The sequence below is a fragment of the Sinohyriopsis cumingii genome, chromosome 3, assembly GCF_028554795.1.
Source record: "Sinohyriopsis cumingii isolate HCF-2022 chromosome 3, ASM2855479v2, whole genome shotgun sequence".
In the NCBI taxonomy this organism is placed as follows: Eukaryota; Metazoa; Mollusca; class Bivalvia; order Unionida; family Unionidae; genus Sinohyriopsis; species Sinohyriopsis cumingii.
In genome coordinates, this window is record NC_142963.1 from 105,252,483 (window position 1) to 105,268,498 (window position 16,016).

Below are 16,016 nucleotides of genomic sequence, written 5' to 3' on the forward strand. Positions count from 1 at the left end.
ATTTATCCATCTGTCATAGCTACCAGACCGCTCCGATGGCCCAGTGGTTAGAGGGTCCACCTCTGGTGGTGGTGGGGGGGTCACTGGTTCGATCTCTGGTCGAGTCATACCAAAGACAATAACAGCTGCCTTGCATGGCGCTCAGCATTAAGAGGTTGGTGTTCGGACTGGTCGGCCTGGTCTCAGGATAATGTAACTGGATGGGACATCATGCTACATGTCTGCGGCATGATGCCGCAGTGCTAGACTTCACTATAAATTGTCACACTGCAGACATTGTATTAATATGACTGAAACATTGTTAAAACTATTAAAAATCCAAATCACACACTGTCATAGCTACCAAGTGTCCCATTTTCCCTGTATTTTGGACCTGAATACAGGTGTTTTTCTTGCCAAAATACACTATTAACTTTTTTTAAAAAATTAAAAATTTTCTTGCAATTTTCTGTTTAGAACAGGCACTCTGTTCCATTTTGATAGAAATGTATCACGTGTGTAGGAATAGTGTTCTAAATATGATTGGATCATTTGAAATCTAGGCTGATATGCCTGTCTTTAACCGCCATACTGGATTTCACAAACAGTTGCTGTTATCACTTATCTCATCTGTGTAATATTCAACTTCTAATCCTGTCAAAATGGAAAGCAGAATATTCAGAATTTTCTCCAGGAAAGACAAGAAAACAGAACTGGAAGGACATTTGTGCTGTCTTGTTTAGATTTGTGAAATAATCCAGTAATGGAGGAAACTTTATGCTTTGCAAATTGTGTAATGTGTTTTCGCCCATGACATATAAGAGCATGAAAAAGCTAATAAACATCAGCTGGCTGCTTTGTCATCAACAACTCAATGAGAACGTACTATGTAATTTTTGATCGAAATTCAGTTTATTAAATTTATTTTAGAAGTGAACCTTCCTCATTCAGTTACTAGTGTTGGCAATTTATCTGGCACAATTTTTCCAGACAGTAATATCCAAAGGATTATTCGTGTGCTAGAATGAAAACAGTTCAGTATGAAAATCACAAAGAATTCAGATCATCAATGAAAAATGATGCATTTGAATCGATAATGACCGAAAGAGTAAAACAAGGTGTGGAAAAGACTCGTACAAACAGCCTGTGTCTGAGTGTGTGTTGTACTGTTGTACCTTCTAAATGGGCACCCAAAATGGAACAAAGTGCTCATTCAAAAGGTGCAAGAGCACAACAAATGCATCTTTGTTATGAAATAAGGTACTGTCCTTAGATGTTTTAAATAGTTACGCATTAAAATTAAAAAATGCATTAAAAAATTTTAAAACTATTTGTTCCGGAAAATTGGTTTAAAATTTTTATTTCTAAGCAGTCAGTATTTTTGTATTGGGGGTGTTGGCAGTTATGGTCTGTGCATATATGGCCTATAACTTTATAACAGTTGAGAGGTTTTTATGAAACTTTGCCTTAGAATACATTGTGATTAGTTGGTATATCAGGTTCGTAGCCATGCTCCCTCACTCAAGGTTAAGGTCACAGCCAGGGAAAATGCAATTCTGTTACCTCCATTCTTAACCAGAGTACAAGTTTTTGAATAGTTTTAAGATGATTTAAGGAAACTTTATTATGACTAGACATTGACACATGCCATAGCCATTTCCGATTCCTTAAGGTCATGGCCCATGGAAAATGCAGATTGGTGACATCTGTTCATGTATGGGTATATTTTAGTGAAACTTTAGCCTGTTTTATTTCTTGACATGGTTTTTTATTGTCATTTAAACCCCCTGCTGTCAATGTCAGAGTTAAAATGGGGGATAATGCAAGTCACTGGTCTGTTTTCTTACCCATGCTTTTAGTTTTTAACCGCTACCGATACTTGAATGAATCTTCACCCTTGTCCATGTATTGTCGTACAGTAGTCAGTTGTTGGCTCAAAGCTCCAGGGCACAAGATGGGTATAGCATATGCTGTTTGTGGTTCTCGTTATATAATAGATTCTTTTCATAACAATGTTAAAAGTAATTATAGAGTTGTTCAAAAGGATAATTTCATATTTAATATTTTTATTTCCATTACAGCTATAGAATGTACAGAAAAAGTCAAACGACAGGATTCCCGTCACTTATAACAATATTCTCAGCACCAAACTATTTGGATGTATACAATAATAAAGGTAAGTTACAGTTAAAGTAAGCTGCAAAACCATGCCATTTTTGGGGGAATATTTGCTAACTTATACAAAGTAGAGGATCTGGTTTTTACTTTCCTTTGCATCGGCCTCTGATATACAGAAATGTATGCAAGTACAGCACATCTTAAGTGCTAAGGTACTAAGAAACAGTTTTGAGTTCGTTTCACAGTACTGATCCCCAGCATAGGTGGCTAAGAGCTGACATACATGCATGCAATAGAGATGCTTTGGTTCGTAAAATAAATGGGCCGTAGTTTGAACCTTTCATCAATGAAGTTTAATAAATGTACATTTAATATACTGGCTACCTAGAATACTGAAATGACTGATTGCCAGTGTGGTACGACTTTAAAGGATGATTTTGTTTTGCATGCACAGGCTGTTCATAGTGATGAAGACATTTTATATTTAAGGCTTTTGAAGTACATCAGATTATTGGGCAGGGAAAATGTTTATGATAATACCATTGAGTGCTTTGAGCCCAAAAAATGGTGGTAGATAAGAGTCCAATGTTCATGCTTGATGGACAGTTGCTGTGGGATCTAGTGCTACAAAACCATGTCGTCCTATAAGGGTTAAGATAAGTTTAATAAATAAGTATCTGAAAATGAAATTAAGAGGTAAAGATATTTATTTGATCAAAATATCTCAATCTAAACAAGGAGACTAAAAATCCAAATACAGCATTATGGAACAGATAGCAAATCTGGCGTAATAGTAAAGCACCGACTCATGAAAGTGAAACTTGATAAAGAGCTTACGTTTGTGATTTTTTTTGTGAAGATGTATCCAAAATAATTCCTGTGAGTTGTGGAAAATTGTACATGACAGACTAACAGTCTCCAAACATGTTCCAGCTGGCTAAGCTAGCTTTGTACATGCCCATCAGGCAGCAGAATGTGAAAGGGTGTTGTATTTGTTATTTTCTTGCCTGTCCTTACTTAATTGTCACATTCCAGGCAGGTGGAATGTCGATGGCAGACAGCTTGTCCTGACAGGGACCAGCAATCTGCAAGGAATGGTCATGGCACCAGTCGGTTGCAGAGACATTTTTCATCTATGGGGAGAGCCAATGAAAGACTTCATCACAACAAGGTAGCACAAGCTCCCTCTTTATGCTTGTCCAGTGCCAGATCAGAGGGCATGGGTGGTTGAGGCATTCAGTCCAAGTTGAGATCGACTGTAGTCTCCTGCCTTTCCACCTTTAGAATGATCTTATGTTATTCACAGTCATGATTTTCACTCTCATAACTCCTATGGCCCAGTGATTTCCTCAACTTGTTGGTGAAAATTCTGCTAAAACAGTGTTGCCATTTTGGCATTATTCAGTCGGTTGAAGAGTAATTATAACCAAGGAATGCCAAATTTGGTTGAACTAATAGTAAAAAATTTCAAAACAGTATGTATGTCTATTTATGTCAGAATAAATATAATTAGACATATTCATTTTCTGACAAATGCTTTCAGTTGAACCGACATGGCATTCCTTGGGTACAATCACCCTTTAAAAAACTGAAATGGCACTCAGTAGAATTTGAAAAACATGAGCTCTAGATTGTGCCTTGATTTGCTTGATAAGGAAAAAGGCATCAGGATACAAATATCGAATGAATATCAGCCGAGTAAGTGTCAATATATAGACTGCCAGTTTACCTGTTGGCAGTGTTGGAACCGAGTTCCACAGCATTGTTTGTTATGGCAGTAAGATGTCCCCCAACCCCAGTCATACATATAAATCATAAAAAGTGACAGCAGATATTATTTTGTTCCATTGATGGTTTTAATCATCTATGTAGATTATGATGATAGAAACGTGGGTGCATAGAAGTCAGCAGAGCACTGATTTAGAAATTGAAACTTTGGCACAGCTCATGTTAGTGAAAAATCTTATGAGCAGAAATATTCATGAGCTGTGGAAAATTGTATACAACCATAAAGAACAGTTTCTGGACTTGTTCAACATCTTGTTCGACAGCAGACTTTAAAAGGGGATTTTCAGCATACAACAATATTCATACGTTCATGCTTTTGCTTGATAGTATCAGTACAACAAGTTGTAAAGCCATTCAGTCAATAATACTGACAACAATAGGTATATATGAATATGAAAGATTTGTTTATTTCAGTACATGTAAAGGAAATGTTTGAATTGCAGAGAATCTTAAACCAGATTAACTTGGAAAAAGGGATGATATATATCAAAACTCTATTTACACTTGATTTAAATACCATTAAAGCTAAGGCTTGTTGCCTCTAATATTTTTGCCAGAGTAGGAATTTAAAAGCAAGTCAAAATGTATTTTAATGCTCGAGCAAGTGTATAGCAACACTTGCATCGTTTTTGTTGTGACATTATAGTCATAACTGTTTATTTCCAGATGTTAAAAAAGTTTTATTTGAGCATTTACAAGTCATTTACAAGCATTCACCAGAGTTCAAGATAAGCAATGAATTTTATATTTAAAGCAAAATGCACACAAACAATTGTTCATCGCATTGAAATTGCACAAAACATTTTAATTTTATGCATTTAGTCCAGATTTGTTGGCATATATTTCTTCTGCAATAGCTGTCATCCTTATAAGAGGGCACATTCAATGAATTTAAATTATGCTTTTAGTTAAAGTTCAGGTTGCTTGTGCATATTTGAAATAATCATACTTGATCATTATGAGGACACTTGAAAAGATCCATACAGTTAAATGCATATTGTTTAGTTTTGATCTTAAAGCTTTTGTCTAATTCATATAGTCCTTATTAATGTTTTCACGATTAAATATTCATTCTGGAATAGCTGGTTTGCAGTGTTCACAAAACATCTCTACAGATTTCAGAGAGCTGTGCTCCATTCCAGGGAGTTATGTATGTAAGCGAATTCATAAGATTGTAAAGTAAAAATAATTTGACTCTCTTTAACATTTCAGCTGCTATATTGAAATATGAAGATAATGTGATGAATATTAGGCAATTCAACTGTTCTCCACATCCATACTGGTTGCCAAACTTCATGGATGTTTTCACATGGTCCCTTCCATTTGTAGGAGAAAAAGGTAAGAATCTTGTCACACTTAGGGCAATTCCAGGAGAAAGCATATGGGGTTAAAGAAACACGCATCTTCTATGAGGGTACCTAAAAATAACGGATAACTATTTGGAGCAAGATGATTCTTCGAAATATAACCACAAAAAAATTGCAATTTAGTTTAAAAAATTTTTAATATATTTTTCACTCTTATATGTAGTATAAAAATGGGGTTTTATGTTGTTTCTGAGCTGTTCATCCCCAATCACAAGAATCAAAATCAATAATTTGTCCTACATTTAATGTCCCATATTATGACACACAACACGGCATTCATTTCCTAAAGGTAAAATCAACTTTTATTAATTTATAGTATTCTCTTTGAATTGGGTTTGAACATCAGTTCACACATGCACCACTGCCTGAACAATTCTAGCCTGGATAACTTGCAAACCTGCTTACAACATGGGTGGATCCCATTTTTGGAAACTACATGTATGCCAACCATTGTGCTTTTTGTTGTAATCATTACGCTTTTTTCACTAAATTGCATTTCTTTATGGTGGATTACTCTTTTCTGGTATATTGTAAAGTAAAATGAAAATAAAACAATAAAAAGTTATTGTTTGTTGTTTGTATTGATACTCTTTAATTCTGCTGATCATAAAAATTCGAGAGTATTCTACAAAAAACGTCATAAGTGCTAATTATTCCTCATAGATCTGTGTGTGCTTTCCAAATTTTCTATTTATAGCAACTGTATATGACCCATTTCAAAGACAACAAAAGGGTTTCTTTAATTTGAAACTTATCCATGCAGTTGCAGTATATTGATATTTAAATTAGCAGACGAGTACTTATAAAGAAAATTATGCCTGATATTAGGTGAAATGTTCTTTTATGGTTTGATGTGTGGATGAAAATTCTTTGAGCAGATGGTTCTTTTTAAACTTAAAAACTTGTCTGTTGGAAAAGGGACAAATCAACACTGACAAATTTGTACATAAGAATATGAGAGTGGTACGAAGAATATGAGAGTGGTGCGATACAGCACTCGGATTGAGCACTTTTTCCTTCAGAATTTGTGGACTTAACCATTTGGCAAAAGTTGGACATGTAGACTGCTTAAAACATATTTTTCAGTATGTTTTGTGTTTGTATTCTGGTTCTAATCCACGTGGACTTTGCCCATTACTGCAGAGTATTTTGACCTGCAGATCAAGGTTAGTAGTAAAATTAACGACAGTGTTCATACAGTTTTCTGTAATTATGGCATGTAATATATTAGCTATGTCATAGCCTTCACAACGTAGTGGTACTCTTTTTTTTAGTACTAATAATATAGAGATCACATTTTGTGCTCAGATTAGCTTTTTTTTTGCCACCATTATTAGCAAAAATTACACTTGTACTTCTGGTGGTTGGCATGTAAGAAACTTGAAATACAGAAAAATTGGACCCTAATTGTTAAACTTAAAACAAATTGCAATCAGTATTGGTAAATAAAATCTTTATATATAGTTCATTTTATGGATGAAAACAGTGGATAGTACCCAGATATTTGAATCAAAATTCTTAACTTTAATAAGCAGTCTTGTGTTAAATTTTCTTTCCCAGTAACATTCACATTATACCTTAAATTGCTATATTCTATGAAATTTTGATCAATGAAAATGTCGCTAATGCCTACTGGTGGCAACACCTTAATAAATGCCAGTTAAGTTCAGTTCTGTGAAGTGAATTCATGCTTTAGTTGTCTTTTAATTTGTTTTCAGTGTAACCATAAATGCAATATGCCCTCATGTATTCAAACCTGAAAAATGTAAATTTACCATCACAGCAATGTCTTCTAGCATTTTTGTGAGAACCTGAACCCTGTTTTGCAGAAGTATTTGTCGTATTCTCAGTTAAAAGCAGAGCTGCTTTGTTTTACCTGCTAATTATGTCTTTGTATCAAATCAAATGAAGGGGGTGGAATAAAACAAGAGTTAAAAGGCATGCAAATCCTATTTGTGTAAATGCTAGCAGTTATGGTCATGTATAAGGACAACTAGTTTCATTTGATCAAACTCTTATAAATATTTGTATGTGAGTAACATAATTAAGCAACTTAATATCATCTTACTTGCCTCAAAATGTAATCAGATAGCAAGGTAGCCAGTACTAGGTGAATAAAAACCTTTGTTTCACAGATAAATTTCATTATGGAGAAGTGCATTCCAAGTTTGTAGTAGACCAGAAATTTCAAGATTTGGTTAAAGGATAATTCCTCAAAGATGAAAAAAAGTTTCACAGTTATTTGAAATGGATGCACAGTATTGTTGTTATATAACACTATTTTTAAAAAATTCAAGTTGTGCATCTGGCTGTTTCACAGGATACCAAGCCCTAGTTTCTTTAAAAAAGGAACTTGTTTGTTTTCTTTCTTCTGAATTTTATTTTTCTTTCTGAATCAACAACAAAAAGCAGTTATGTAATAGTGTTTTTTGTGTACATGTAATGGTTGTTGAAACCAGTTGGAATAATATTGTAAACAATCTTTTAGAGGTTGGGTATCTTGAAAATGAAGGTAAATTATATATAAAAAAGCCAATATCTTCATTAGAAAAAGCTCTTTATTGACAATTATTTTCAAGATGATTATAAACCGAGTATTCAGTCATTAAACAGCCTTGTTATCCCCTTTACCCTGGTTATTTTGGATGTCCAGCAATGTATCATGGGAGAGGGGTACAAAGTCACACAGGACTGTGCTCTCTAAATGTAGTGATGCAAGAATTTTAAGACACTGGGCTGCTGAGGATCGAAGTCAAATCCCAGAGGTATTTGGCATACAAAAAAATAGACTACATGTGTAATAGTATAAGCTTAATAGATTAACATTCCCTTGTAATGCCATATAAATGTATTTACTTAAACGTGGGGCTAGGAACAGTTTCAAAGCCATGAATCAGGGCTTTGTCCTTGGTTGTCAGATTTAGGGACAATGGTTTTTTGTTGTGGTACATGACTTGTCCTTTTTGTGCACATAAAGTGATCACACACACACATGGTTGGTTGGTTTGTGTTCTGTGGCAAAGCAGTATATAGAGTTCATATAGTGCTTAGGTTGATGAGTAAAATGCTTCGTCCACAGACACGGTGGTATTTGAATTAGGCTGATCAGATGGGTGTAATTTTGACATGCTAACCTCTGTAGCAGCTCCAGTTACCATTACTTCTTCCATCATATGGAAATGCACATTGCGCCTACTTTTATATCCCCAAGCTCACAGGGGACATGTTCTTCAAAAGAAGATAAATGGCTGCAACATTAATAGTTATTGTAGCAACTATTTGCTCCAAGCTTTTCTTTCTCCTATGCAGTTTGAATACATGAGTGAATTTTTGTATTGACAGTGTATCCCCCAGGGTTGTAAAATTGAGGGTTAAAAAAAAGCCCTTGGTGTCAGAACTGGGGGTCAAATAAAAAATGTAGGGGTAAAAAATGTACTGACATTTGAAATAGGATATTGCAACTTGCACAACATACTCTCTCTCTCTCTAAATGTACAAATAAACCAACATGCACAATTAACAAACAAATGCATTGTCCATTCACAGAATAATTGTATTAGTTCATTTTGCTTTTAAAGTCTTACTTTTAACAGTTTCCTTATAATCTTTTTGAAGCAATATTATAGACCAAACACATATACAAGCCAATACAAAAAGCCTAATAAATCTTTTTAACCAAATTAATTTACTACCTTTGATAAAATGTGTACTATCATCCGTTTCATTGTACTTCATCTTAGAACACATCAAAAAATCAAAGAGGCTAATGATTCATCTTCTTTCTAATAAGTTAGACTTGAACTTCAAGATCTTTCTTTTATTGCAGCAAAGTTAAACACCAGCAAATTCTGCATTGACCCACTGACTTTGTAGTCCAAATAACACATTTATCTACGCAAGTTTATTGATTTCTTTATTGTGAAAGAATGTCTTTAGTTATGTATTCTCCAGATATCTTGTGGCGAACGAAGGCAGATTTTTTCAAATTCTTAAACCCCGTCACGAAACGATTAACTTTTGCAGTCTACGCGATCAGAAGTCACACCGGTAATCCTAATGAATGTGCCGTATTCCAGTTAAGGAAATTTTTTTCTCCATTTTTCATTAAAGTTAGATCTACAGTTACTGTTTTATGTTCTGCTTTTTTTTTTTCAATTTCTTCACTAATAATTCTTAGTGCACATTGTTTTTAATCTGGAGATCACTTTCTAGTACAACAAGCATTGATGCTAAACATCTAGATGACAGCTCGCAAGATACGGGGAAGCTACTCCATCATAACATTGACTATGTTAGTCTGGTTCCTTGTTTTGTATGTTCCCTCCGTTGCACTCTGCTATACAAAGAGGAGTGCAACACGGAGCAAACAATGCGTGGAACCAGTCAATGTCTATGCTCGAAGTAGACATGATGCCATCCCTCGTCCAATGCATTGGATATTAAATCCTGATCGCATTATGCGAATCCTTTGCATAAAACAAATGCACGGCAACAAAATGTGTGCATCAATTTTCTGAAACGCTGATTGACAAATTGACATCTCTGTACTATTAGGCCTACTTGGTGATCTTGTTCAACTATAGACTTGTATCCATCATTTGGTATGAGTGGGATTTGGGAAAGGCAGGTATACATTTACATGCGCAAAATTCTCACAATACCTCCAATTTAAATAATTACTTTTTTGGTATTCAGAAGTAAATAATCTTGCCTGTTGAATGCAGTTCACATGCATACAACATGGTACAATTGTCATGGTGTTGTCACTGCCACTGTGCCAGTAATTAAGACAAACAACTCTAGCATCGTCTTCATTCATTTATGAATACAATTGTTTAAGCATACTGTAAGGGATTGATTCACAGATTCTGTTCCCATATGACTATTCCACTCAGCTCTTAATGGATAATTGAAGCCTCTTGTTAAAAAAATTTAATTGAGCGAAATAGCCCATACACATCAGAATCCTTGAGAAATAACAAGTGGATGAAGTTAAATTTTGTAAGACTGGAAAATAATTTAAAAGAAACATTGAGTACAGGGACAAGCTAATATACAGGAGACATTTGACATTGGTATCATATTTCTCTTTTTCAGTGACAGAGATGTTAGTGAATGTATTGAATATTTGCTCAGATGAGGAATTGCTATCCGAAACAGATGACACGTTTGAAGGTAAGCTTTTTTGTTCTAGCAAATGTGATCAGATTTAGAAACTGGTGATTCTTTGTATACCTGTTCATTTGGGTGTCCTCATATGTTGTCTCTGAAATTGTTCTGGCAAGATTTTGAAAGATTCCTTGTCTTGAGTTTTTTGTTGTGATGTCCCTCTACTGAAATGATTGTATGAAAATTGCATAAATATCTTTACATTTGCAGTGTTGTGCATATTGTTAAAAGTTTTAGCAACATTTTATGGCACTGATTATATATAGAGTTTTAAGTAGGATATTTATACCAGAAAATTCTTGTTTTTTACTGCATTTTACATGTTGGATTTGTGAAAATTCTGAGAAGTTGAATCTTCCAAGTCGAAGAGAGCTAGCCTTGAATTACAATGAAGATGGAAGTTACACTTGCATCGTCTGACCTGATTTTTGATCACAATAAAGTTTACGAACATTGTTTATGTGTCTTGAAAATGTGATTTTTGCATGAATTATATGGAAGATTCTTTTTCTTTCTTCATCTCGTATAGGAGAAGGTATGTTCGGTGAATGCCATATAGTTAAATGTACTTTAATGTATTTGACCATTAAGTTGCACTTCCTATTTTAATTGTATGTAAATATATAAATGTGGTCCTTATTTACATGTGTCTTCCAAATGTCTACTTCATTTTCAGATATTTTAAAACTAATAAAACCTAATAGCAATAACGTGCGAATAAGGTATATATAATTTCAGTTATTCATCACTATTTAGAAAGGTCTCATATCGTCTTGTAATCTTTTTGCAGAGGATATGATGTTTCCTTTGTTTGCTTTGGGGGTGGGGTGGTGGGTGGAGTGGGACAGAGCTTGCACTTTTACCTCCAGATCTGAAATGATACCATTCAATACAACAGGCAACTTTATAACCAGGATACCTCAATCTCTCGTGATCATCATGCTTTTACAGGACAAGTTTTAGACTGCCAGTTATGCTACCTTTTTCACTGTACATTTAAAGTTCTGATTGGTAGAAGAATACACTATGCTTAAATTATGGTCGGTTGTTTTCTAGCTTGCTTGGCCGTAAGGCAGATGAGTTTATGGTATGTTCTTTCTATACCACAATTTGGGTAGCCATTAAAAATTGATATTTTAAACTTCTCAAAGGCTACTGGTCCAATTCTGAAAGAATCTAGCATAGAACTGCCTGTCATGAAAGGCTTTGAATTGATAAAAATGATGCTTCTCCATGATCAAGTATGGATGATATTATTGGAAATAAGTAAAAATCATTAAATGGCTTCTCAGAAGCAACTGAACAGAATTCACTCAAATTTGACAGAAAGCATCATGGCAGAAAGACCTTTAAAGAATGTGAATGTGATGATTTGCATTAAAATATGGCCACCATTACTAAAATTAGAAAAGCCACTGTTAGTAAATGTACAAATGAAACCTATCTACCACTAAAGGCTGACAAAATCTAGATGTTTTCTTACAAAAACTGTGGACTGGAAATGGCAAACTTTGACAGAAAGTATTGGCCTAGAGGCCTTTCTGGAGTGGACAAATAATGAATATATGCCGACAGACATGGATAAAGAAATTTGAAACTTTTAAGTAGATTTTTCAAAAAATATGCAGTCAGCATTTACATCATTACATTACATATTACATCATTCATTATTGTAATGAAATTTTAGCATTCTACATTCTACTGAACATATGGGATGGTCTGTTTGTTCTCTCTGAGCACAAATTTGTTATTGTTAACCTCCTAAATTACTTGTGTAATTGCCATTAAACATGCACATGCGTGCACACGTTCATTTCATGGTCTAGTTGGTCTTAAATGAAATAGTTTCAGTCAGACATCCAATATTAACTTCACACCAGTAGCCATCTTGAAAATTTTGTTATTACTGTTCTTCCTAATTGATGGTCATATCATCTTATCAATTTCTAGTTGGTTGTAAATCAGAATGATACCAAATTTGATATCTGATATGCCAAAATTCTTGAAAATCTAGTTGCTGCTCCTGAACGGAAGATGTCTTATGATACTGAGTTAGTTCTGGGTAAAATATGGTGCCAGTCAATATTCATAGTGGCCCAAAACAACCATGTTGAAAATCTGGCTTCTCTTGAGTGGATGGTTATATCAGCATGGAGTTGTCCTCAAAGTTAGATCCTAAATGAAAATGGTGCCGATCTGATATCCAGTATGGCCATCACAGCAGCTATCTATAAAATCTAGTTATCCTCCTGAATTGTCTTGTCACCATAGGGTTTTGACTAAAAGGCCTTTTGTGATGTTGGTCCTAATAGATAAAGGTGCTGCTCAGACATCCAGTATGGTCACCACAATGGCCATCTTGAAAATCTCTTTATCACTACTACTCCTAAATTTATGGTTATGTCAACATGGGACTTAAAAAGATCTTCTGATGTTTATAGGTATTGAATGAAAATTGGGGCCCCAAGGAGGTCAAGGCTCTTTCTTTGGTCATGTTGGATTCCTTTTGCACCAGATGTACTGGCAGTAATGTATTGCCTATCATTTCAAATAAATGGTGTTCAACCCCACAAAACTAAACCAAACCAAAACTAGATATAAAGAGCTGATCTGACTTCCAGTATGACTGCCACAGTGGCCATCTTGAAAACCTTGTTTTCACTACTTCTAGATCGCTGGTCATTTCAACACGTTGCTTTCATGAAAAGATCTCTTGTGTTGCATAGTTGGTTCGAATTGATTTGGTGCTAATCTGATATCCAGTATGGTGACTGTGGCTTCCATCTTGATTATCTTTTGATCATTACTCCTCCAAAACAGAAGTCATATCAAATGAAGTTTTCACAAGAAGACTTCTGATGATGTCCAAAATGAAAATGGCAATAATCTGAGATCCACTATGACTATCATGGTGGTCATCTTGGAAACAGGGTACCCACAAAATTGGAAAAAATTTGGAGAAAGAATATGTTGGTTCCAACCAGAAAAGCCTTTTAATTTTGCAAATATTGATCAAGCATATAAAGCAGGAATTTTCACCTGTCAGTTGATGACAAGAAATTTGTCACTGACTTGTTGAACTGATTACAAGAAAAATAATGAAGCTTGTCTTCCTCACTTCTTTTTTTGATCTGTAAAACTAATGAAAATGTATTGAAATAACTGCTTATTAAATGGTAGTTTGCACTAGGAACATGTTGTTAAGCATTATTGTCAGTAGGAACCATTGACACCCAAACTCACCTGTATTTCTAGTCCAAGACGAATGGCCCCTCCAGTTATTAATTGGGGGTCTAAAACAACAATAAACACAATGGTGAGGAAAACTAATTTTCATAATAGTAATACATTACAGACTATTATTTTTACTTTCTGAAGTCCCCAGTTTAACAGTGAATATTCCCATCTCCACTTAGTAATTGGCAGCATAGAACAAATTTAAACTGTTTTGTAATGCCATAACCACTTTCATCACTTGGAATATACTTCATCATTTTCTTGGGCTTTCCCGAGCAAACATTTTGTCTACATGTGTGCTCAAAATATATGTTAATTCTGGTGTCGTTGCCGTAATTTCATTAATATCAGTTTGTGTTGATGTTGATCTTTTTTCCCTACTTAAGGCATTTAATTTCAGCAAATGGTGTCTTTGATTGTCATTTACGCCACAAGAACTTTGCAGATGCAGCCATGAAAACGCCTGTGGGGACACCCACTACACTTGTTTGATGTGTACAAAATATACTTGCATGGAAAGATGTCCTTTTTGTGCAACAAGGTAGCAAGGCTGTAGACCTTTTCTGTGTCCTCTGGCCATGCCTAACCAAAAAGTGGGTCACCACTCTTCTCCTAGACTGTCAAGATTTTGTCTGTCCCATTCACACACAGATATGGAACAGATTAAGTTCATAGCCCAAGATTACTGCATATAAGACTGGAATAGACATCTTGTGAGGACTTTGATTTAGTAGGGCCCAAGGAGAGTAAAGCCAGAAGTGATGAATATTTAAAGGGTTGGGTATGTAATGAATTAGGTGATTCCTCTGGCCCCCCCCCCCTTTTTTTTTTCTTCTATTTTTTTCTACTGTCTCTTATTTTGGTGATGGGGTATTCCCACTTTAGAGTAAAATCCTGGCAGCACCTCAGTAGTCCTGTCAAGTATTTGCAATTTCAATTCTTGTCAACTTGGATGGGTGTTCAGAAGAACTGGGTGTGTCAGGGCCTTCCCTTCTTCATTCCACCCATTGGGGCAGGTGATTGTAGAGGAGGAAATCTGAAGTTTTCATAGGCATTAAATGAGGCTTTCCTTTCCCCAGACCCATGTCCAGAGCCTTTAGGAGCTAAACATGATACAGTTCTCTCCAGACTGGAAAGACTTTCTGGGGCTAATTCTTGTTCAGACCTGTTGGTCCCACAGTCCATGATGGTTCAGGAGTTTTCTTGGGAGTCGGGAAGCTGCCAGACAGAAGAAGAGGTTGTTTCTTCCATCTTTTACAGATCTGCCAACCTTTGCAATTTTTCTCCAAGTCTTAAGAAAGTTGCCCTTAAAATACAGACTTTGGCAAAAAACACAAATTATGGAAATATGATTGTTTTTTGTTGTAAAATCCGGATAATGGCTTGTCCATGTTTAATTCAGACTGGGTTTTATATTAGATTCAATGGAATTGGTCAGGGAATCAGACTAACTTTACTGGAGTACCTCTGAAGCTTTAAGCTGCACACATTTTGTGATACAAAACATCTGCATTATCTGGAAGGGCAATACTTATATTCATTGGACATTGTGTGTTGATTTGAGTATGTCACATGGCGGGAAAGACGATTGCCATTGCCACTGCAAAAGTCAGAACCAGGACTTAACTTTTATCTATACACAGTAATCAGATCAAGGATGGGTGCTCACTTGGAGACCAAGGGACTAGTTCATCAGGGACCTTGGTCTGGGGAAAGAGCGGACCTTCATATCAGAAATTCAGGCAGTGTTTCTAGCTTTCAAAAAGTGTGTCAACCTCCTAAGTCATTATTCACCTCAGTCAACACATTGGTTGTGGCATAAAATCAGGTGACAAGGAGGTACACTTGCTTAATCACTCTGTATAAGTATGGAGCATCCTCCACTGCGCAATCTATCTCAGAGTTCACCCTCAGACTACCACATTCTGTGCAAGATAAATATCATGGCACTTGGCCTGTACCAGATGGTAACATTTTTAGCCATGGGAAACCAATAGTGGACTAGTTTGCCACAAGACTGACAAGAAAACACCCATTTTATGTCTGCCCTGTGCCCAAAGCCAGCTGCTGTTTCCAGATAGATTGTCCTCACTATCAAGAAAACTTGTCAGGCCCTCAACAAGGTAATCTTTCTGTCAGGAGATTTATTGCTATGGCTGCTTTTTGGGCCTTATCTGTCACTCCTGGTGATGATGTAATAAGAGCCACCTTCAGAGGTCTCTACCTTTCCATCCTTTCACCTTTGATCTTTAGTTCACCAAAGGCATTTGCTTGTTGGGTCCAGTTGTGACAGCACAACATGTGGCCAAGTCATCAACCAGCAGGCACTGACACAGTAAGGGTAAATGCAGTTTTCAT

At 35.6% G+C, this 16,016-nt stretch overlaps 1 protein-coding gene across 3 annotated transcripts in view; it reads left to right on the forward strand.

Moving 5' to 3' along the window:
* Window positions 1–16,016, forward strand: part of LOC149803464 (protein phosphatase 3 catalytic subunit alpha-like) — a 104,833-nt gene that overhangs the window by 37,189 nt on the left and 51,628 nt on the right. For all 3 annotated transcript variants that reach the window (XM_089953172.1, XM_089953173.1, XM_089953174.1), the window contains exons 8-10: window positions 2,061–2,155; window positions 5,098–5,223; window positions 10,350–10,427. In XM_089953172.1, coding sequence (XP_089809298.1) covers window positions 2,061–2,155; window positions 5,098–5,223; window positions 10,350–10,427 — 299 coding nt within the window. The remainder of the gene's footprint in view (window positions 1–2,060; window positions 2,156–5,097; window positions 5,224–10,349; window positions 10,428–16,016) is intronic.